Here is a 23,361-nt window from a genome sequence, read left to right on the forward strand (position 1 = left end):
GACAACCATGCTGTGGTTCCTGCTGCTGATCGGGGCGCTCTGCTGGGGTCGGCCGGCCGCCGGCCAGAGAGGTCAGTGAACTCTACCAATGCAACACTACACTACAGTCTGTAGTTCTGCAAAACTGAATCTATGGAAATGCATGTCTGGAATGAATAAGATTTTCAGTTTCTTTTAATTTACTTCAAATATATTGTAACATTTTATTTCTAAGGGACAAATAAAAAAAATATTTGGTTTGTGGTTTGTGTATTTAAATATTTTACTTCAGTAAGGTGGATTGTCTTAATTTACATTTTATATAAACATACACAATATTTTGATTCAATATTTACGCAGCTAAATATAAATGTTAGGTCAATAATATCAAGAAAAAAATGTTTTTAAATTTAATATGTGTCATTTTAGATGGGGGAACAAAACTATTAATAGAGTAATTACTTGGTTATTTCCTGATAGTAATAAGTAGTGTTGGTAATATTTACTGTAATGTGTGAGTGAACTTTCGCATATGAATAAGTAGTTTATTTATGGTGATATATCGTCATTTTAATAAAATAAATTGATCATGAAGAGATTGTCGCTGGGAATACTTCCATCACAAGAGAGAATATTTGAATGAAGCACATTGCTTTGGGAAAATTTTGCCACAATGACTCATGAAATTCAGGTAAAAAACGAGGCATTTATCTTTTTGTCATTTAATTTTCTGTTGTTATGTGGCTTGCTCGTTTAACAACCTGCATGAATTCAAGGTACAATGATCCCACCAGATGTGTTTGGTTGAAAATATGAGCATATTTTGATAATAATCACGGCCACTTCTGTCTACTGTGGAACTCATTGAGCTGTGTTGATGAGAAGAACACATTTCCTGTCGCGCTCATGGGAGTTGGTGGGGGGTGTTCAGGATGGATGGGGTCAGTCTCTGGGTCAGATGCCGCTCCGCCTGGACCTCTTTGGCGGAGACAACAATGAATTTATGGAGTTTATTTGGCAGGTTTTCCAGTGCGAGTGGTTTTACATTGGCAGCATTAATGGAGTCTGGCCGTCGGAGTCCGACAACTCCAGAGACTCAAGTAAGGTTGACAGACAGTACATAGTGTGACATCCTGAGGGAGCTTCTGCAGGGATGTGAGAACAATAGTTCATCACTATAAAGTTACTGAGGTGGTTTCATGGTCCATCAGGGAACTGATCGCTTCTCTTCCGCTTCAAACAGTAGCTCAGCTACGAGTCCCTCAAAGTTGGTGTTAGTACCAGCCATCACTTAAGGGAGAAACTTCTGGTCATGTGACCCCACGGACCAGGATAGGACTAACTTGTAGCAGAGGTTTCCAGGGTTTGAAACATCTTGGTTCACAGAAGAGGACCAGCAATGGTCAGCAACTGGAGTCATACAGCCAAGGCAAGGTTCAGGGCTGCTATTGGTCAGGAGCTTGGTGAAGTTCAGATGGAAATAAAGTCTCAAAAGTCGTCCATGTGATGCAACGTAAATCTAGACCATGAAGGTGAACCACAGGCATTTTTGTTGGCAAGTGAACAACTGATCTTCCAAGAAATGTCTTTCTGTCGGTGGGAAATGAATTTTTCAGCTGCTGTACAAACATCTCAGCCGGCGAGCAGGAGCCCACGCACGGTGGAGACCTGCGGTGTGCCGGGAATGTCCAAACTGACAAACACCGGATCAGTTGAAGCTCAGCCATTATTACTTGCAAATATATTATTTTTGGCTAGCACCGGAGTTTTTTCTGCTTCTGTCACGCGGGTGCAGGTTTGGAGTCTGAAGAGTGAAGCTTGTTGTCTACGTTCTGGCGGCACCAGACTGTGGGGCCAAGTGTCGAGACCTGGTGTCAGACGTAGCACACAGGCAGCAGGTCTGAGGCTACACACATTAGCGGCGACTGCCACAATTATTTAATCTGGAAAGCGTTTCATCCAGGGGTGAAAAGATCGTCGAGCTCCTGCGTCCTAAAATGCAAACAGACCGCTGAAAAGTCACGTCAAAATATGCCTGTGTTTATATTGTGTTTCCTTCCAGATGGCGAAATCATCAGTCAGATTAAAATGACTAATCTGGCGCTGGCAGAGATTAAAGAGTTTCTGAAACAGCAGGTAGTCCATCCTCTTCTGTTGAGATCGGTGCTTTTGTAAGGAGCTCATAAATAAGTTGTATATAATAGGAAATGTATATATAAACATGCATATCACAATATATAAATAAAAATCAATCAATAACCATTAACTGAGTGTTGCGCACCACCCGTTCCGGGTGTCATCGTAGGAAAAAACACAATGAGGTGGATTAAAATGAAAGTATTAAATGCATCCGTTGTTCCAGATAAAGGAGATTGTTTTCCTGAAGAACACAGTGATGGAGTGTGAAGCCTGTGGTGAGTTCGGCCGTTGATCACCAAGACTGGCGAAACGTCTCCCCCTAGTGCTGCACAGGTCCTCCGGGATTAATGACGCTCGATTTAAGTGCACTAGGTGGCACTCTTCATGATAATCCATAAACATTCATCACACCCAAGTGACCCATTGATCCTGCTTCCACTGTACGCTGCTCAACATTCATTGCAGGAATGGGAGGGATGCAGCCCCGGCCGTCCTGTGTGCCCAACCCGTGCCACCCAGGAGTGGAGTGCATGGAGACCCCCGAGGGGATCAAGTGTGGAGCCTGCCCAGAGGGCATGGAGGGCAACGGAACCCACTGTACCGACATCGATGAGGTAAACTCCCTTTTTATCGCACGACTTTGACAAAAAGATTCCAACTCCCAACGGGTGGAGTGACGATGTCATCCACAGTGCACAGTGAAACCATGTCACATGGGGGTTCGCTGCATCAATACTGCGCCTGGTTTCCGATGTGGCTCTTGCCCCGCGGGCTATTCCGGTCCTCAAGTCCAAGGCGTCGGTATCGCCTACGCAAGAGCCAACAAACAGGTCAGCACCCGTCAGTCATGCTCACTTTTAGAAATTCCATTTTACCATACACTCTTTCTTTAAAAAAGTCTCTTTTCTGTTCAAAACACGACTAAATAGGAACAAAGTTGTTAATAACATGTTTTATTTGCTTCTAATGTTTGGACACATGAAGGTCTGCAAGGACATCAACGAGTGTGAGGGTCCCAACAACGGGGGCTGTGTGGAAAACTCAGTGTGTATGAACACCCCAGTAAGTAGGTCACTTTAACTGTGAACTATGAAGTACTAATGTTCAGAATGATTATTAGAACCATTGTCAAAACAAGGTGGAGAAGAGAGTGTTGGCAGGGTGGAGGAGAGGAAGAGAGTACAGGCAGGGTGGAGACAAAGAAGAGTGTGAAAAAAGGGTGGAGAAGAAGAACGTCAAGGCAGAGTGAAAGAGAAGAAGAGAGTGCAGGCAGGGTGGAGGAGAGGAAGAGAGTGCAAGCAGGGTGGGGACAAAGAAGACTGTGAAGACAGGGTGGAGAAGAAGAATGTCAAGGCAGAGTGAAAGTGAAGAAGAGAGTTCAAGCAGGGTGGAGGACAGTAAGAGAGTGCAAGCAGGTTGGGGACAAAGACGAATGTGAAAAAAGGGTGGAGAAGAAGAATGTCAAGGAAGAGTGAAAGAGAAGAAGAGAGTGTAGGGAGGGTGGAGGAGAGTAAGAGAGTGCAAGCAGGTTGGGGACAAAGAAGACTGTGAAGACAAGGTGGAGAAGAAGAACATCAAGGAAGAGTGAAAGTGAAGGAGAGAGTGCAGGCAGGGTGGAGGAGAGGAAGAGAGTGCAAGCAGGGTGGGGACAAAGAAGAGTGTGAAGAAAGCGTGGAGAAGAAGAAGGTCAAGGAAGAGTGAAAGTGAAGAAGAGAGTGCAGGCAGGGTGGAGCAAGTAGAGATGACTGACTGATCTGGAAGGTCGCAGTAGCAACAAAAGTTCAAAAAGGACCACCTGGTCACTGCTATGGCAGTGATATAGGTTCTCAGGAATCAGAGTGAGAAGAGTCAGAGATGATAGTCGGGAGTTATTTATATCATTTTTTCAGGGTTCCTTCAGGTGCGGCCCTTGTAAGACAGGGTACATCGGTGATCAACGACAAGGCTGTAAGCCTGAAAGAGCGTGTGGAAATGGACAGCCGAACCCCTGCCACGCCAGTGCAGAGTGCATCGTCCATCGAGAGGGGAAGATTGAATGCCAGGTGAGTCAGGAACCATCCTGTTTTGTAATTTCAACCGGTTCAACTCTCTTGAACATATTCACAGTGTGGAGTCGGATGGGCCGGAAACGGCTACATGTGTGGGCCAGACATCGACATTGACGGGTTCCCTGATGAGAAACTGGACTGTCCGGAGAGGAACTGCGCCAAAGTGAGTCTTTGACTGTCAGTCATAATGAAAGCAACACATCAGTGTCGCGCCCAAAGATCCTGATAAAGATTGACGACAATAGAAGGTAAATAAGACACAGCCCTCATTTCTCTCTGCAGGATAACTGTCTCACTGTTCCCAACTCTGGTCAAGAAGACGCAGACGGGGACGCGATCGGAGACGCCTGCGACGATGACGCGGACGGTGACGGGATCCTTAACACACAGGTGTCTTCAAAGGAGCAGGCAGAATGTGTGGGATCAATGGCTAACAAGTGCTCCACCTACTGCAGGACAACTGCGTTCTGGTGCCCAATGTGGACCAACGCAACGTCGATGAGGACGATTTTGGGGACGCCTGCGACAACTGCCGTGCCATCAAGAACAATGACCAGAAGGACACTGATGTTGACAAATTTGGTGACGAGTGCGACGAAGATATCGACGGAGACGGTCGGTCTTCAACATGTTCGAAAAACTGGCACGGTCCATTAAAACGTCTGGGTTCTCTCAGGGATCCTGAACCATCTGGACAACTGCAAGAGGGTTCCCAACGCTGACCAGATCGATCGTGACGGAGACAAAGTGGGAGACGCTTGCGACAGTTGCCCTTATGTTCCGAACCCTGAGCAGGTCAGCGCATCTTTCTCGTGCTTTGCTGTCATGAGTTACCACAATCGCTGCTGGCAAGGACACAATTGTACCAATGAATTCCCTTCTCTTTGAATTTAAAAATACAAAACAGAACAAGTTATCCATTTGCAACACATCCTCACTCGCACAGCATAATAAATTGACGTTGGAAAAGTGGACTTTAGTGTCCTATGCAGTCGCCGTAGGTAGCCTTCAGCATTGCTGGTTTACATATTAGGCTTTCAATTGAGGCACATATCCATCCATCCAGGGCATATCCTGACATCGTGGGCAGTGCATCATATAAAAAAAGACAAAAGTTCGGGATAGGTAAGCCATGGGGTAGCGCTCCTTTCCTTCTACACTTAACAAAGAGCTCGAGCTCCTCAAACGGCCATATCATTCGTGGTGGCCATCTAGGAGGAGAGCCGCGCAAGGGGTTGTAAAAAGCAACTGTAACCTTGTGAAAAGAGCTTCCGAAGGTCTCCCTGCGCCTAACAATCCACACCCTCTGCCTGGAATGGGGGCTGTGTGGAAAACTCTCAGTAGGTCACTTTAACTGTGAACTATGAAGTACTCCACCTGTATTCATTCTTGGGATGATTATTAGAACCATTGTCAAGACAAAGTGGAGAAGAGAGTGTTGGCAGGGTGGTGGAGAGGAAGAGAGTAGAGGCAGGGTGGAGACAAAGAAGAGTGTGAAGACAAGGTGGAGAAGAAGAATGTCAAGGAAGAGTGAAAGTGAAGAAGAGAGAGTTGGCAGGGTGGAGGAGAGGAAGAAAGTGCAAGCAGGGTGGGGTCAAAGAAGAGTGTGAAGACAAGGTGGAGAAGAAGAACGTCAAGGAAGAGTGAAAGTGAAGAAGAGAGAGTTGGCAGGGTGGAGGAGAGGAAGAGAGTACAAGCAGGATGGGGACAAAGAAGAGTGTGAAAAAAGGGTGGAGGAGAAGAACGTCAAGGAAGAGTGAAAGTGAAGAAGAGAGAGTTGGCAGGGTGGAGGAGAGGAAGAGAGTACAAGCAGGATGGGGACAAAGAAGAGTGTGAAAAAAGGGTGGAGGAGAAGAACGTCAAGGAAGAGTGAAAGTGAAGAAGAGAGTGCAGGCAGGGTGGAGCAGGTAGAGATGACTGACAGAGTCATCTGGAAGGTCGCAGTAGCAACTGAAGTTAGAAAAGGACCTCCTGGTCACTGCTATGGCAGTGATATAGGTTCTCAGGAATCAGAGTGAGAAGAGTCAGAGATGACACTCAGGCTGTCATGAGGCGTGACTACAATTCCATCGATGGGTAGGACAAGTTTGGACAAACCACCAAGAGCATCAAGACAACTTTGATGCATGAAAGACTGGATGGAATCAAAAGATGTCCAGTGACACCAATAAGCACCAAGTTGCTTTCACCAAAGTTCACCAGTCTGAGTTGGTCTTGAAGTCAAATCTCTTTTCAGACAGACGCAGACAACGACTTGATCGGTGATCCATGCGACACCAACAAGGACAGGTAGACAATGACTTCCACCCACACAAAAGCTTCTTGTTGGATCATTGACCACGACTTTCTCTCCCCAGTGACGGCGACGGCCACCAAGACTCCAGAGACAACTGCCCCGCCGTCATCAACAGCTCACAGCTGGACACGGACAAGGACGGGAAGGGAGACGAGTGTGACGACGACGACGACAACGATGGGATACCCGACCTGCTGCCCCCTGGTCCGGACAACTGTCGCCTGATCCCCAACCCTCTTCAGGAGGACTCAGATGGTGCTGGCTGTTTCTGATGACAACTCTACCAACCCTTTTATTACGAAGACGACTAACCTACCCATCCGAACCTTCCAGGTAACGGTGTTGGAAACGTGTGCGAGAAGGACTTCGACAACGACACAATCATTGATACCATCGACGTCTGTCCTGAGAATGCTGAGGTGACTCTGACTGACTTCAGGGAGTACCAGACCGTGGTGTTGGATCCAGAGGGCGATGCACAGATCGACCCCAACTGGGTGGTGCTGAACCAGGTCCAGTAATGTTCTTGTTTGGGAGTGAAATGCCACGCTTCGACACAGAGCCACATTCAGTTGTGGACGCTGAAGACTCATTGCTTCGCAGGCTTTATGATACTGTAGCTATGATTCGCCAAACTGAACCCAAACGTGCATCAACTTATCTTTGAATGCCTTCCACTAAAGCATCTCAGCTCAGAGCATGAATCTGTTTCAGGGAAGAGAGATCGTCCAGACCATGAACAGTGATCCGGGGTTGGCAGTTGGTAGGAACCCCCTTGTAGTTGGGATTACGCTAAAATGCTCTCACCTAAAAACAACATCGATCTCATGCAGGTTACACAGCGTTCAGCGGCGTGGACTTTGAGGGGACGTTTCATGTGAACACTGTAACGGACGACGACTACGCAGGATTTATCTTTGGCTACCAGGACAGCTCCAGTTTCTACGTGGTGATGTGGAAGCAGGTGGAGCAGATCTACTGGCAGGCCAATCCCTTCAGAGCTGTGGCCGAGCCTGGAATACAGCTCAAGGTGACCGCGGAATATATCGCCATGGTTAAATGAGAAATAGGATGGAAGCACTACAGAATAATAGCAATAATAATAATAAACCAAAAAAGATTTTCAGAATATGAATATTCAAATATGTCAAGCTGAAAACACCACAAGTCGATGCATCAGAAAAAAAAGTTGTGGTATATGGAAAATAGATTTTACTTATAAATTATATTCTACATTGACTTAATGGAATTTACGGAGTTTTTCAAAACATTAAAATAGAAACTCTACTGTGGATAAATACATTCCTATTGTTTTTCATATGACTGAGTCTAATATTGGTATCAAATATGGAGAGCTAAAAATATTTTCCCTCTGAAAGTGAAACGTCTGTATTTCCACCAAGGCTGTCAAATCTAACACGGGTCCAGGTGAGAATCTGCGAAACGCGCTGTGGCACACCGGCGACACCAACGACCAGGTCAAGCTGCTGTGGAAAGACGCTCGTAACGTTGGCTGGAAGGACAAGACGTCGTACCGCTGGTTCCTGCAGCACCGACCTGCAGATGGCTACATCAGGTTCGGCACATATCCATTTCAGCAGTGTGTTGGTGTGTTTTAATGCGTTTGTGTCTGTTGGTTGCCTGTGCGAAAACTTTCAGACAACAGGCAAAACAATAGTGACGCTTCGGGCATCAAGAGAGTTTGAGGGCTTGGACACCTGCTCCCTCCAGAATCATGGAAGATCTGGTTTAACTGCAACCCCTGGGGGAAGCTTCAGGGAAGTTTACCAGGCCTCCAAATTCAGTTCGGACCTGAATGTCGGTTTACTTCTGGAGCTCGGAAACATTGGTTCAAGCTTGTGAATCCAGAACCTGAACCGCGCTGGGGGGACAGGACTCCAAGAAAAGACCTTCCCAATCTGTCAATGTCAAATCGTCTTTGCTGGTTCACAGGGTTCGCTTCTACGAGGGAACTCAGATGGTTGCCGACACTGGGGTGGTCATAGACGGCACTATGAGGGGTGGACGCCTCGGCGTCTTCTGCTTCTCCCAGGAGAATATCATTTGGGCTAACTTGCGCTACCGCTGCAACGGTGAGTGCCGAGCTCATCGACGTCTCAGGTTTATCAACAGTTACATCTCTCCCTTCGCCCTTCTGCAGACACACTTCCTGAGGACTTCGACACCTACAGGGCCCAGCAGGTTCAGCTGGTGGTGTAACATCCATGAGATTATTAGTCCTGGAATAAGAGGAAAGAGCTGGTTTGGTGGTGCGTTCTTAAATAGTGACGTTAAAGGTGACGATTTTAAAATAAAAGCATTGCTGTTTTTCCATGTATTTGCTGCTCTCAGAAGGATGCCTGGACACAACAAAGCGTTCCATTTCCCTCTGAAGTTAGAAGTGTAGTTTTGCCGAAATTGAAAATGCAACGTTGGAACGCTTCCGTTCACACAAATATTCCACTTCAGGCGGCAGAGATTTTTTCAAGTTAAGAGTTTAGTGAAAACATTCTCAACATTTCACAGGCGTGCACATATCCAAAATAATCTTTTCACTTTATATTTGGAAATACAGTTTACAAAAATATCAGCAAAAACGATGTACAACATAGAACATCATGCATGTTCACGCTCAGGTCCGAAATCAAGAGAAACTTTGCTCTTCCACATTCAATTTAATTGAATTGTTTTTTTGTTGTTGTCGTTTTTTTATGTTCATCTGATAAACAAATGGTCACAAAAGTAGAATCACATGGCAACAAAGAAATAGCTACAGATCTTTTTACTACGTCTCACAGGACAACAGTGATATTATGCTAGTTCCTACGATAAGCGTCAACGTAAACTGTGTTTCCCAAACCTTTCATGTGCTCACTCATCCAGAAAGAATTGTTAAAGGGAGGCAGAGCAATGACAAAACATTTGATTCAGATTCACCTTTGCTCGACATTTTCTTGTGTGGAAAAAAAAATGAAATAAACAGATTTTGTTTTGGGATCTCTTACATTTTGATGCTTCCGCGTTCTACAAGTCACATAATAAAAGGTCATAATTGATAAACATGTTTTTGCGTGCCCTAAAATGACTTTTAAATGATTCTTGGTGATATATAAGACAGAACCTTGTGATACTTGGGAGTTTTTTTATGTTCACCTGAGGAACCAATGATTTCAGAGGATGTGTGGGTGAGATCTGTCACATCATGTCATACGGTCATGTTCTTAAAAATCATATGGGGCACTGGACGAAGGTTGGCACTCAAAGACATCTGGAAACATGTAAGGAGAATGTGTGTTGTTTGGCATCAGCTTCAGTAAACACAAGACAAAGACATGACCAGTTCTGTATCCAGAGTGATGGGCGGAGATGAAGGGAGGTGGAGAAGAGAAGAAGAGAATGCAGGCAGGGTGGAACTTGTGAAGATGAATGTAAAGGTTGGAGAAGGGACAGCACCGGAAATAAGTGTATCAGAAGGACATGTGAAGAAGTTTGGGGATAAAGTCAGTGAGGAGAGATGGATGTTGAGAGGAGAGAGTGTGGGACCAAGAATAATGGAGATGAAGGTGAGGGGGACAACCAATCAGATTCAAGAATGATGATCTCAAACCATGAGGGTGATGGAGGATGACAGTAAATGCTGAAAGATGAAGAAGCTCAGTGGACCAAGCAACATCATTGAAGTCCAAAGTGAAATGGATGAAACTAAGAAAGAAAGGAAATCGCGGACTCCAGTCAGGACCTGAATCACAAGTGCTTTGTGTCCACCCTGACAGGTCACAATTGGACTTTAGAATTCCTCTTTCACCACTTGGTTTATGCTGGAGAAACTATCTCCAGGTCTTGACCATACAAACCCGGCCATGTGCGAGACGGGCTTACGGGAAACATGGATATGACCGCACTTTGAATCTCATCGAATGAGAAGCATTTGTGATCGTCGAACTTTTTTGTTTGACTAGACCCGTCTGAGGAGGTACTGACCACTGCGGCTCGTGGTGTGGGTCCGAAAAGAATGATTTGTTTCTGTGGCAGGGTCATTTCCCAGGTGTGTGTGTGTGTGTGTTAGTGTGAGCAACCTCAGTGGTACATTCGGAGCGCCGTCCATTTCCAACACAGAAGCACAAGCTGCACTGAAGTAAGCCCTTTCTTGTTTTGCATCCCCTTGATTCAGGTCAACAAAAAAGACAGAAGAAAGGAAAATAGAGTTCATCTTTTCTTGGAAAATATTTCCAGAGTTTATGTCTGGAGAGAAACAGTCAGCATTCACATCGGGCAAAACAGTCCCGCAGCGCCACAAATAAAGTGCCAAGCAACCGGAGAACAACAGCATCACAGAGGAGCAAGACGACGACACAGTCGCTGATGTACACAAGCATATTGCACTTAGAAGTCGGAACAGAACCTTGGTCTGAGAACACGACGGCCCAATAATCATGCCAGCCAACAGAAACACATTTTCTGAATTAATGATGCCATTCTGAAAGACAACCCTGATCAAAATTAAAATGTAACAATAACTTTAAGTGTATTCATTTATTTTAAATATATATAGATTTATCCATTCAATTCAGGGTTTTACTCACTACTAAATTAAATGAAAAAGAAATATGAAATGTTTGTCTATATATATATATATATATATATAAATATATATATGTATATATATATAATGTAAAGTTAAATTATTAATTCAGAAAATAATAAAATACAGTAGTTAAATTTGTAAAACATAAATCTTAAAATTCTATTATGAGTTGTTTTTCGTTTCTAGAACTGGATTCATAACCCAAAAATTCCAGAGGAATCTCTGAATAAAACATGACCTCCTTAACTGAAGGTGTAACGTAAACTGTTAACAAAAGCGTTTTGAACATTTCTGACTGAGATAAATGCAACACGCTCAGTAACCGACGTGATGTGATCGACTGCGAAAATAAGCAATAATGTTCAGATCCTTCAGTTGAGATATATTTGTCGACTTTGTCGACCACGTCACGAGGTCGACTGTGCCAAGTAGAAGCGGCAGAGTAGTCACGTCCATAAATGCAACACACCAGTCAGCCATCTTTGTTGTCATTTTCTGAGGCAACGGAGGAGCGCGGGCGGTGTCAGTGCTACAGAGGAGAAAAACCAACCGAGCAAGCAACAGTCCGACTCTTCAGAACGGGCTCGAACCCGGACGAGCCCAGAAGCTGCGGGTCATTTGCAAAATACATTCTTGTATCATTCATGGTTCTACAGACATGAGATAGTCACCGAGGTCGCACAGGAGGAACCCGAACATGCTTTAAACCAGAGGCCTCTGAAGGGTCTGGACCCAGGTTGGGGACATGCACGGATCCAGCTGAAGCTTATGTACAAGGTCAGTGAGGATGGCAGAGGCGGAGGGGCGGGGCGGGGGAGGACCACCTTCCCGACAAACTGTTTTCCATTGATCACTCTTAAAGGAAAAATCCCGAGGGATATTACCATGTATATATGTAAAATGCTATTGTCATACAACTGTACTATGAAATATATTTATTCTACTATAAATAGCATGGAACTCCACATGTTCAACTATATCTTGTAGGACATAAAAACTGAACAAAGAAGAACAAAGAGTCAAGAGAATGGATTTCTGCTTCCCAGCTGAGTTTCTTCTCAGGAGCTGATTCTGATTGTCTGAGCGCTTGTCTGCAGCTGAAGACAGAGGTCCGGCTTCACACTCAACAACTGCACACCATTTAGTTAACACTGCCATGAACTGAACTGTCTAAACGTTGACTTTTTCACTACCATTCACGAGGTCAGATTTGAGAGTCCAGCTTGAGATGCCTGAACAAAAAAGTAGACATGTGCAGAGAGCGACCCGCATGAGAAACTACATTAAAGTTCTTCCTGTATTACCTAATTTTATCAATCTGATTTCTATATTTAGTCGTATTCATGCTAAATTAGACTCCTATAGTGAAGAATGTTGATGAGACACCTCAAAATGGCACGAAAAATATCTTCTTAAAATTACGACTTGTAATGGGAACCCTGAAGTAAAATGTAAATAAAATAAAAATAAATGAAAATATATAGTGTCATGGCCTAATGAAGCTTTTGGTCATGTTCTCCTCCTTGTTTCAGACTATTTAATTCAAGATAAAGAGTATTTTCCTGTGTGGTGTCACTGTGAGCTCCCACTCTAGAGGCTTCACTGAAGACCTGTTTCCACCAAGTGGTCAAGGTTGCTTCGTCTTGGGGAGTAGGTACCTATATGAGGTTGTTTTGGCCAGAATAACCAACCTCCCACGGACCATTTCTCCAGTCACACATCTGTGACACACCCACCTGCACAGCTGATCATCAGCCCATCACTAGCCACAGCTGCCAGTCCTGTCCTGAGAGCTACTGGAGACAAGACCAACCAGGAGCAACATGAGAACACCGCAACAGAAAAACAGAAACAGTAGAACAGAAACAATGGAAATGCCCGGTAAACAGCATTTCAGCCAACTGCATCAGCACGATCGCTGTTAACTCACGTCTTTAATATGTAGTAGTGGACCTCTATTGTCGAGGCTGTGACGTTCCCCGTGTGACTCGAAATGATGGCGCTACTTTGTTGGTGGGGCTCACAGAGTAGAAATAAGGTAATAATAATATTTCAGAGAAGAGAGCGCCACCTAGTGGCCTCTGGAAGTAAAGGTACGGCACACTGTTCAGCCCATCACTAACTCTTAACACACAGTTCGGAGATAAACAGGTGATTTGGCTGAAGAGATGAAACCCAATATGGGACGTTCAGACTCCCATAATGTAAAAGCATCACTAGTGAATTAAAAAAAAACGCTTCTTGTTGGACTCCATCTGACCTGTCCTTCATGGGTCGCAAGGACACTTCCTCAAGATGAAAGAATAGTTTTCTTGATAATACACCCCATAGGTACAGCTCAACCTGCTAATGCTTAGCAAGCCAGGGGAAGAAACCCAGCCACCCGGAGCACAAATCCAGCTCAAGAGATTTTTCCTTTAAGCGATCCAACGTCACTTGCATAGCAATCCCAGGGCAAAAGAAAAAAAAAAAGAGAAACTGCAGAGGCGCATGAGAGTGAAAGAGAAAGCAAACTCCTGGTGAGCGCTTGAGCGGAGCAGATGAGCACATCTGTACACAAACATCAGATTATATCAAACATGAGCTCACAAACATCGCTCAGGGAAACTCTGACAAAAGACCAGTCAGATCTCAGATGATGTGTGTAAACATGTTGTGTAAACAATTTAGTACTCCTCCAGATCCCTGATCAGAACACAGCCACACAGAAATATACTTTGACTCTTCCGAAATAATTTAGCGGCTACTTATTAAATTGCACATTTGCCTCGTAGTAAAAGTGTTTCCTTCAGTCCTGTTTTTGTAAGAGCTTCCCTGTCAAAGAGCAAAAAGCCTCCCCATATTTGCGCTCAATCTCAGAAAAGAGTTGTTTTCCCCACTCCACTTGTTAAAAAACACCAATAGTTTGGCTATAAACTGTACCGCTACAAAATACAGTACATTGATTTGTCACAACACAAAGACCACTGACCAAAAAAGGTTCCTCTCAAATACAAGAAAATGTCACTAGAAGTTCCGAAAACACATCGTCACATCGGACACTGACGTCGAACGGTAGGATACTCATGTAAGGCAAAATCAGGTGATTTCACAGTGACCACTGAAGAGACTAAAAAGACAGACGCTCTGTCTGCGTAAAGGAATTTGGAGACGTTTGTCGTAGAAATACCTGATCGTTCGCTCAAGAAAAAGCTTGTTTTTAAAGTGATTGACGGAACACCGGGCAACTTTCGGCACCGGAAACCAGGTGGGGCTGCAGCATGGCAACATCGAGCAAAGAATGGCACGTCCATAAACACCCAAGAGCAAGTATGGGGGGGTTTTAAACTCCTTCATGAACCAAGTTGCCCAACAAGCACATTTAGATATATAAATATATGTTAATAGACACAAAGTACATCAGTGCAATTGTACACTACAAAGAGCATTTTGGCATCAATTCAACGTAAGAAATAGAATAAAAAACATTTGTCAAATAAATAAATAGAACATACAAATACACAAAACATCAAAACATACAGTACAAGATGAATTTTGGTTGTCAAAAATAAAGCTTTGAGTGAGAACCAAAGCCGCCAGAGCACGATGGGGAAACCGATTCATTTGATTGCAAAGTACAAGCAAACCGGCCATTTTTTTTTCTTCTTGTTAGCGCTCCAGCCCTGTGTCCACGCAGCTTCCTGCTACAAGCAAATATGAACCAAAAAGAGTGGATATGAGAAAGAAAACGTGAATCCTTGGGAGTATTTGGGGCAAGTGGCGGGACGCTGTAAACGCAGCAGGCTAGCGGAAGCGCTGAGCGACCAATCTCTATCGAAACCACAAGCGAGGTCGATCCCCGGATGCCGCCGGATGTCTTTCCCCCCGGCGTTGATTCAAAGGGCTTTGACAGAGTCGAGGGCGAGGTCGGACAGCGGGGCGGCCATGCAACGAGGGAGAGGGCTCACTCCGCCCCGTCTTTTTGTCTCCGTTCACCAGTGAGAGGGGTCGTCTTCCCGTCCGCTCGCTACAGCCGGTCCATCCTGAACGTGTCCTCTGTGGCCGGGTCGGCCAGCACCATGTCGGGGTCGTTGAGCATGTGCAGTCCGTCCAGGGTCAGGGGGTCGATTTTCAGCTCATCCAGGGGGAACTGAGAGTCTGCGTCGAAGCTGACGTCGCCGACGCCGGCCAGCGAGTTAGTCAGCTCTTTGGAGAGACTGGGCGGAGACTCACCCGTGACTGAGGTGAGGGACACAAACCAGGTGCCACACATGAATAAACAGCTTCCTTTCAAACATCAATGCCTCATTCTGATGCTGGTTCACTTGCCTTCAATCCAACACCACACTCTAATGCCAAAACTATTTCAAAGATAACTCTTAACAGAAGCAACGCTGTGACTGAATCTGCTCTTCAAAGTGGCCACCAACCTTTTGCTCATACATAAAATATTACGCCCCGTCTAGACATTTGACGAATATTATACGTGGAAGATTCAATTCTTTTTACATCAATCTTGAAAGATGAAACGCATCACTTTCAGTGGGTTTGTGACTGAAACTCAGAAAGAGAGCCACTTCAATTCAACAGCGTTCTGATACATGGTGTTATCAAATTTCTTCTGCAAAAACGTCTTTTGAGGGATAAAAATAGGAAGGTTTAGCACATAAGTCCCGCTGAAAACTCCTTTCATTCAAAACTGCATTGATTCCATACATCACGGATGGACTGTGTCTATACCGAGGCTTCGTCCAAGATTTTTATATATTATATCTACAAGAAACTCAACAGTTGTTTCCAAGTGAGCATTACTCAGTAGAGCGCCTGCGGCGTGAAAAGAGGGAGGAGGAAAGAAAGTATCAATCCCTGAACCAACATGAGGCACACGGCGGATGAGCAGGCAAACTGAAGAGAAAGCTGAAAGAGGCGGTCGGTAAGACCTTGGTTGTGTGTTAATTAGAATATTGAATTACTTCATTCGAATTTGCAGCCTTTTGTTTGAGTGACTACATGCAATGAATGAATGATTTAATGAGTTTAACCCTTTATTTAAAACACTTTGAAATGTGTTTATTACGTTAGAAAAGGAGTCAGAGAACTGTTTCTGGCGTGGGAAAAAAAACATGCCGCGGCTGTCACTTGACAGAGAGACCACTAGGCTGCTCAGTCCCAGCTCAAAGAGAGGACTGGTTTCAGAAAGCTGCAGTTCAGCTTCAAAGAGGAAGACATGGATCTTGCGTCTCACGATCTAGACACCTGTTATTCTAACGGTTCAAACAGATCCCAGTTGCTAGCAAACTAGACTAACTCCCGACCCCGTCTCCATGTTAAAGACAGCGACTCACCTGTCAGGATGATGTTGGGGATGTTGCCATGGCTACTGTAGCCCAGCTGCTGGGAGTCCTGCAGACTGCTCCCAGTGAGGCCCATCATGGCCGCTTGAGTGTAGTTGAGGGTGGAGCACTGGCTGAACAGGCTGGTGGAGCTGATGGGGTTCTCGATCATGTTGAACTGCTCCAGCTAGACACACCAACACACGGGCTGGGTCAGGGACTCGGAGGGGCTCGACGTCGGCGAGGACTCACCTGGTGAGACAGAGCGTTGGTCTGCCGTGACGACAACTGCTGGTCGTAGAAGGAGTCCCCAAATATGCTGCCCACAACAGGGATGTGCTGAAATATCAAAGATGAGGGGCTGTTAGAGTCCAAGCTTCATACAGGTCATCGCGGAAGGGTTAAACAAGGCCAGTGGTCCTGTCACTACCCATTACTGAAAGGTCTCTTTGTTAGTATCCACATTACCGAGACCTGCAGAAACTAACCCTCCTGGAGAAATCCAACCAGCCTCCTTGTTTAATCCTTAGCTCCTTATAGAGCCACACACCATGACAGAGCACAAGAATCACACAGTGCCAGCGCAGACAGAAGCCGATGATATTAATGAGTGGGACTGTTACGGCAGAGATTTCCCAGAAGGCAAGGAAGAGGCCGCACATGGGATGATCATGTGCTGATGAGATTACATAAATCACTCCAGGAAGCTTCGAGACACAGCCAGTCAGATGATGCATGTTCCAGATGAGGGGGTTGATTTCCTGCCTCTTTACCAGAATGTGGCGACTCCAGGATGGGAGCAGCCCGTGAAGCGGACCAGGAGGAGCGGCTCGCCAATTCCAGTATTGATCAACTCTTTGGAATCTCAGTTCCAGTTCCATACACAAATAGTGGAATTTGTAGTAGTGAAGAGAACATGCCCCAAAACATATAGCTACACGTGGTCAAATGTTCAACTTCAAACCAGGAAGAACATTTATACTAATTTCCACTCAGCTGTTCAGTCCAACAAGATGCAATGGCACCTTATAGATTACTGAGAGAAACTCAATATTAGGCTTGTACCGTAATTTCCGGACTATAGAGCGCACCAGAATACTAGCCGCACCCACTAAATTTAAGAAGGAAAATAGATCTTGTTAATACATAAGCCGCACCGGTCTATTAGCCGGGGTGCAGTGGTGCTGTCTGCGCTGTACAAAGGTCAGCGGTGCGCCCAGCTTAAAAACACTCCGTCCAGCATTGAGAGTGAGGAAATAGCAGAAACAAGCGGCGTAATACGGGGCGTCTTGATTCATCCACGCTGCTCTCACAACACGTTGAACACAATGAGAAAGACTACTGACAATCGAGAAGGGAGTTTATAAAGTTGTTTTTGAACGACGGAGGTGTGCGAAGTTGTGCTGTACACGTAGTTTCCGGCATCTAGCGCTGAGTCACCTGAGGCGAGAAGCTCACCCCCTGTGGAGAGTTTCCCGAGACAAGGCGCAGCTCTCCAGCCGGTCTGTGGCCAGAGCCCGACTGGCTTGTGTTCACATTGGATTTTTGAGCCAAACGCTCTTCATCGCGAGACGGCATCTCATATCTTTAATTCACAGTAAAGCCGTCAAAATGCTGTGTTTTCGCCTGTGCCCGAAGTTCCAACACCACACCTGGTCTCAGCGGCTGCTTCTCGATTTCAGACCGCCAGGAGATTGACTCTGTTGATGGAGCTGTGGACACGTGAGCGAAAACAGCGCATTTTGAGCACTTTAAGGGTAAATAAAAAGCCTCTGATTTAATCGCCTCTTTAATCTGATTTCAGCCTGTGAAAATCTGCGCTGTTGTATAAACCGCAGGGCTTGGACCACGAGAAAAACTTAGCGGCTTATCGTCCGGAAATTACGGTATTTCATTCAGTTGCTGTGATTTTTTTTTTTTTATCACTATATTTAAAACATTTCTGTTTTAAAATGACCTCTTGCGTGTTGGCCAACATTCTCAAAATTAATCAGAATATTCTTGTGAAAGAATCTGGTCCTCAAAAATATGATGGTTCTGGAACAACACCACGGGAAATAAGGCAAATATGAAACCTTGGATAGTAATGCAATATGTTTAGACTATTGTTTTGACATTCCACCGCTGCATGTGAAAGCTGACACAACAGCAAAGCAGCATTTTAGCGCACATGATCATAGCTTTAATAACAGCGCTCGTCAGTACTGAGACTCTGAACCAGTTACCGTGTGTAATGCCAGCATGCAGCAGTGTCAGGGTCATTACCGGATGTACCGCCATTTATCACAGACTAAACTAAATGAGATGTTTTATGATAGGACACCGTTATTTCCCATGGGCATTAAACACACCACCTGGAAATGTAATAACTTTGATGGTGATAATTTAAGCCCTAAATTACTCCAACTTTAATTCAAGACTTTAAGGACCCGCGGGGACCCTATAGAGACACAGCCTACAGACCCTGTAGCAAGATTCGCGCCTCACTATATACGCTGCATTTTTCTCAAAACAGACACTTTCATCGCTGTAAGTAAATATGCTAACTGTTTTTTGTCCGTCTGCGAGCCAGTCGAGCTTCTGATGGTCCATCAACCACCTTCCCCATGTGGACATGCAGGCGGTGCACAGTGACAGGAAAGATGAGGAGATGAGTTGTGAAGCAGGATTTGGTTACTGCAGACACCAGGGGGGGAAAAAAAGCAGCCTGGAGTCCTCTACATTCGGGTTCCCCCCAGTCACAAAGCCCTTCTTCTAGAAGCAGCTAGCTCAGTGGGTGGGCTCTTACTTGAGGCGAGCCGCCGGGGGAGAAGCCTTGATTGGAGACTGGGGAGGTTGGAGACTGAGTGGCTGGTGAGCCAGTCTGATTGCGGTACTGTTGGAGGGAAGAGGGTTAGCAAGCACGGAGCTCCATCGTCGTCACGCACACGCGCGCACACACACGCACACACACACACACACACACTGGGAATCTGCATTGACTGGAGTTTGACCGATCCAGTGCTACATAAGTATTAACAAGGCAGCTAGTATCAAACAAAACACAATCCTGAAACATAGACAAAGACTAGCTTCTTTGCATAACGCTGATCATTACGTACCTTAACTAAAGAATTTCAAATACACATTTTTAACACACTCAGTTTGTCATTATCAATTTGAAATTTAGATCAGATCAATTTAGATTAGCTCTGATGGTACAGCCATGGGACTGAGAGGTCGGTGGTTTGATCGCAGCTCCAGTCGTGTTTATCTCATTGTGCGTCCGAGCAAGACAGGCTAGATAAGGCATCAGTGTGTGACTGTGTGTGTGTGACTGTGTGTGTGTGTGTGTGTGTGTGTGTGTGTGTGTGTGTGAACGGGCACCTCAGTGTAAAGGGCTTCGAGCGCTGAAACAGTGGCATAAGTAAGACAGAAATTCAAAATTTTTCACTTACAATAACAGTGAAATTAAACGATAAAATGATAGAATATTATTAATGTTTAACTAAACAAATTTCTTTCAATTAAGAATGTGAATGTGAAAAAGTTTAAATAAAATGTTCGAATTGACATTTTATAGCAAAAAAAGATCCACTCAATTTCATTTGATTTGACATATTATAGTAAAAACATTCAATCATTTCAACAACGTAATATACACTGTAAATTCACTGTTGCAGCTCCAGTCCTCGGTGACGGTAAAGAATGTCTCTCTATTTTCTAATCAAGTGGAAGTAAACCAAGATTTCTTTGCAGAATCAGCCCAACGTGAGAGAATTTACAATCTGGCGAAACAAAGTGACTCCCCTCACATCATCAGAAACGTAATTCCATCCCATCACAACCAAGTCAGAGCAGACATTCTTCTTGCTTACCGAGCTGATGCTCATGCTTGCGGTGGTCTGGCTGTCAGGGGAGGGGCTGCCCGCCGAGGCCGTGATGGATCCAGAAGAGGCCGGAGTCGGCAAGGTGATGAGCTGGATGCCTGGAGGCAAGTTCTGCTGCTGCTTCTGCAGGTCAATGAGCAGTTGGGCCTGAGCCTGAGGCGTCAGCTGGTTGAAGAGCGGGTACTGGGCCAGCTGCTGTTCCAGAGTCAGCGTGTCTGCAGGCAACACCTGCATCAGAGAGAGGACGCTCTGTTTAGCCCTCGGCCAGAGAGAAACTTGTACATCCACAAGGTTACATCTGCCTTTGGGCAGTTTGTGTCAAGCTTGAAGGACTTCAGGGAGAAAACACAACTTGACATGACGTACTACGGAGGCCTAGAGAAAGCTATCAGTAAGTAAAATGACACGTGCTCCAGTAAATGTCTCATGTCATTCAAATGGCAAAAAAAAAAAAAACATTTAAAGAGCTTTTTTTAATTGGATGGATGGATACATTAGTAAATAATATCTTTACTAATGTATCTATCCATCCATAATAGATGGATGGATGGATGGATAGATACATTAACATGAGTAAAAATAATAATATATTTACTAATGTATCTATTCATCCATAATGGATGGATGGCGAGAGGGAGGGAGGGAGGGAGGGAGGGAGGGATGGATGGATGGATGGATGGATGGATGGATGGATGGATAGATGGATTAGGAAATATATATATATTTACTAATGTATCTATCCATCCATAATAGATAGCTAGACGGTAAAGACACATTAGTAAATATAACAATATATTTACTAATGTATCTGTCTATCCATAATAGATAGATGATAGATGGATGGATGGATGGATGGATGTATTGACAGACTTACAGTATAATAAACACCCAGGAAAGCAAATAGAGATAAAAAAATACCTACCTGTGTGATGTTAATCGGGGAGCTAAGCGTTGGTGAAAGCTGCTGAGGGGAATGTTGGAGGTGAAGGTCAGAGGTCAGGGTGAGTGGCACCACTGGTGGCTGGCGGCGCTGTGCTGTTACACTCATGTTGGGCTGAGAGGACGTTTGAATCCCTGATGTTGAAAGAAATTGCAAGGGGACAAAAGCCAATTTTACAAATAACCCCAATAGCCTTATGTGAAGCCATGGTTGTGTTAAAGATAAAAAATGGGGGTTTAACAAGTGAAATTTGTGAATAGATTTCTGTAATAAATTAATCAAAATGAATGAGTTGAAGCAGGGCTGGGCTTGGGACCAAATTTCCACACCACATTTTCTTCTGGCAAATGAAAAATTCCCATCATGGTGAAAATAAACGCCTCCATCTCCGAGTTTCATTGGAATATTCAAGCAAACTGAAAAAAACGTGGCAGTTTTTGGGCCACAACATGGTTTTCCTGCAGACCCTAAAGTGCACATCCAGGGTTTCCTGCCGAGTGCTGTTGTCGTTGACACCATGTCGAGACAGAGAGACCAGGATAGTTACCAAACTGAATACAGACCAAACTATTGGTTTGTTCCAATGACAGCATTTCTGCTCTTAGTTTATTTTGAAAAAAATAAACGTGTGTGTCTATATAACTAACAGACTCACGCTCCTTATTGGTCTCCAGTTTGGTGGTCTCAACTACAACACTAAGACAACAGTGTAGAGACATGTGTTTTGTGAGATGGACTCTCAAAATCGGTGTCAGAACACTCACTAAACAGAGCAACATTTCGCAGTTTGATTGGCTAGAATCGGAGAGAAGAGGGGGGGGGCGATTTAGGGAGCGGTTTCTCCAACAGTTGAACAACAGTCATCAGTGAGAGATGGAGAATCTGATAATTAGCTCTGCTGTGGCCAAACAGTAGAAAAGATCCTGCTGATTCCAACTCAAATTTCGGCCAACAGAGCATGTGTTCCAACAGCGGGACAGAAAATCTGCTCTTCAGTTTTCAACAACTGAGCATGCTCAGACCTTGCTTCACAAGACTCAAACCAAGGGGAAACACCTTGCCTTTTTCTCTCATCTCTGTCGAGTCAGAGATGGTCCAATAGAACCAGGATATCATGAACGTAGTTTGCACATTTCTAAACAGACTGATACCAATAGTACAACAATATGTGGCTAGAGATTTCAAACATCTCACCCATAATGAAATGTTTCAAGGGCGATTCACTAAAGGCAAGAAACAAAAACAAACTCAGTCAAGTTCTTCCCAAACAAATGGAGTGATGTATCTATAAAACAGAGAGCGGGACTTGGCTCGCAGCCCAGTGTGAGAAAAGGCAGCAGTTACCGTGGCTGGCAGCGCTGATACCCAGGTGGGTGAGGTTGGTGGTCAAGCTGCCGGAGCTGTTGGACGAGCTGAGCGAGGGGAAGGAAACCGTGTCATCAGGGTCCAGCGGGGTTGACAGTGGGGGCGGGAACTGGATGTTGGTGAGGTCCGGCAGAGAACCGCCGGTGTTGTGACCCGCAGGGAGCACAGAGGGGTTCAACTCCTGGTCTGGTGACGGGAATATACTGAGGAAAGATAAAAGTATAGGAAAAGCGTGAATAAGTCCTATGGAACAACTATTATTTTGTTTTTTTGGTTGAAAAATTCATCTGCACTAATATTTACAGTTTAGAAAGTTTTTTCCAAAAATCATTTGTGTTTGTCCGGGGTTACTTGGTTGAAAAATATTACACAAACGACATGTCACAGAAGAACAACAACAACTGAGAACCAGCGTATTAGGGAGACTGGAACTGGGTGTGTTGGTGTGAAGTAGCAGCACTACTTTATTTATTTTTTTTTTTTTACGAGTGATTCGGATCAATTTTCAACACAGTCATGCTGATTCATGTTTAACACTTTTAGTCAGAGTCTATTTACACAGGGCTATAAACAGGATCACTTATCAATTAAGTCCACAAAAAGGAAAGAGAATAAAAACTCACTTTATTCCTGGGACATCGCATGTTGTCGCTGTTGGTAAATCACCCTAAACACAAACCAGTATATGAGGTGATGGACAGGAGGGGACTGTCAGACTTTTCTAAACAGAAGTACCTTCTTATCCTCCCACAACTGTTTCTGGATGTCTTCGTCAGTGTTTGACCCCGAGTCCTCCGCCCCATGCACTGTGGGCAGCATTGGAGATGA

At 44.7% G+C, this 23,361-nt stretch overlaps 2 protein-coding genes across 5 annotated transcripts in view; one reads left to right on the plus strand and one right to left on the minus strand.

Annotated features, from left to right (window-relative positions):
* Positions 1–9,501, plus strand: comp (cartilage oligomeric matrix protein). Of its 2 annotated transcripts, XM_053853252.1 has the most exons (19): positions 1–71; positions 2,042–2,115; positions 2,342–2,393; positions 2,584–2,732; positions 2,811–2,948; positions 3,103–3,180; positions 4,008–4,160; positions 4,225–4,329; positions 4,449–4,556; positions 4,622–4,781; positions 4,843–4,961; positions 6,403–6,455; positions 6,524–6,717; positions 6,796–6,974; positions 7,177–7,225; positions 7,296–7,492; positions 7,866–8,038; positions 8,416–8,555; positions 8,624–8,823. In XM_053853252.1, the coding sequence occupies exons 1-19, from the start codon at positions 8–10 to the stop codon at positions 8,680–8,682; spliced, it is 2,244 nt and encodes a 747-aa protein (XP_053709227.1). In that variant the 5' UTR covers positions 1–7; the 3' UTR covers positions 8,683–8,823. The 2 variants fall into 2 exon arrangements, with proteins under 2 accessions (XP_053709227.1, XP_053709226.1); XM_053853251.1 differs by having other exon boundaries at positions 8,416–9,501.
* Positions 8,958–23,361, minus strand: part of crtc1b (CREB regulated transcription coactivator 1b) — a 20,285-nt gene continuing 5,881 nt past the window's right edge. The window contains exons 5-13 of one of the 3 annotated variants that reach the window (XM_053853292.1): positions 23,269–23,339; positions 23,157–23,200; positions 22,513–22,736; positions 21,151–21,302; positions 20,217–20,456; positions 19,148–19,234; positions 16,612–16,698; positions 16,372–16,546; positions 8,958–15,265 (exon numbers count right to left, since the gene is read on the minus strand). In XM_053853292.1, the coding sequence (XP_053709267.1) occupies positions 15,054–15,265; positions 16,372–16,546; positions 16,612–16,698; positions 19,148–19,234; positions 20,217–20,456; positions 21,151–21,302; positions 22,513–22,736; positions 23,157–23,200; positions 23,269–23,339 (1,292 nt within the window). In that variant the 3' untranslated portion in view covers positions 8,958–15,053. The remainder of the gene's footprint in view (positions 15,266–16,371; positions 16,547–16,611; positions 16,699–19,147; positions 19,235–20,216; positions 20,457–21,150; positions 21,303–22,512; positions 22,737–23,156; positions 23,201–23,268; positions 23,340–23,361) is intronic. The other 2 variants (XM_053853290.1, XM_053853291.1) reach the window with 2 other exon arrangements.

Source organism: Synchiropus splendidus, chromosome 1 (assembly GCF_027744825.2).
Source record: "Synchiropus splendidus isolate RoL2022-P1 chromosome 1, RoL_Sspl_1.0, whole genome shotgun sequence".
NCBI classification, from domain to species: domain Eukaryota; kingdom Metazoa; phylum Chordata; class Actinopteri; order Syngnathiformes; family Callionymidae; genus Synchiropus; species Synchiropus splendidus.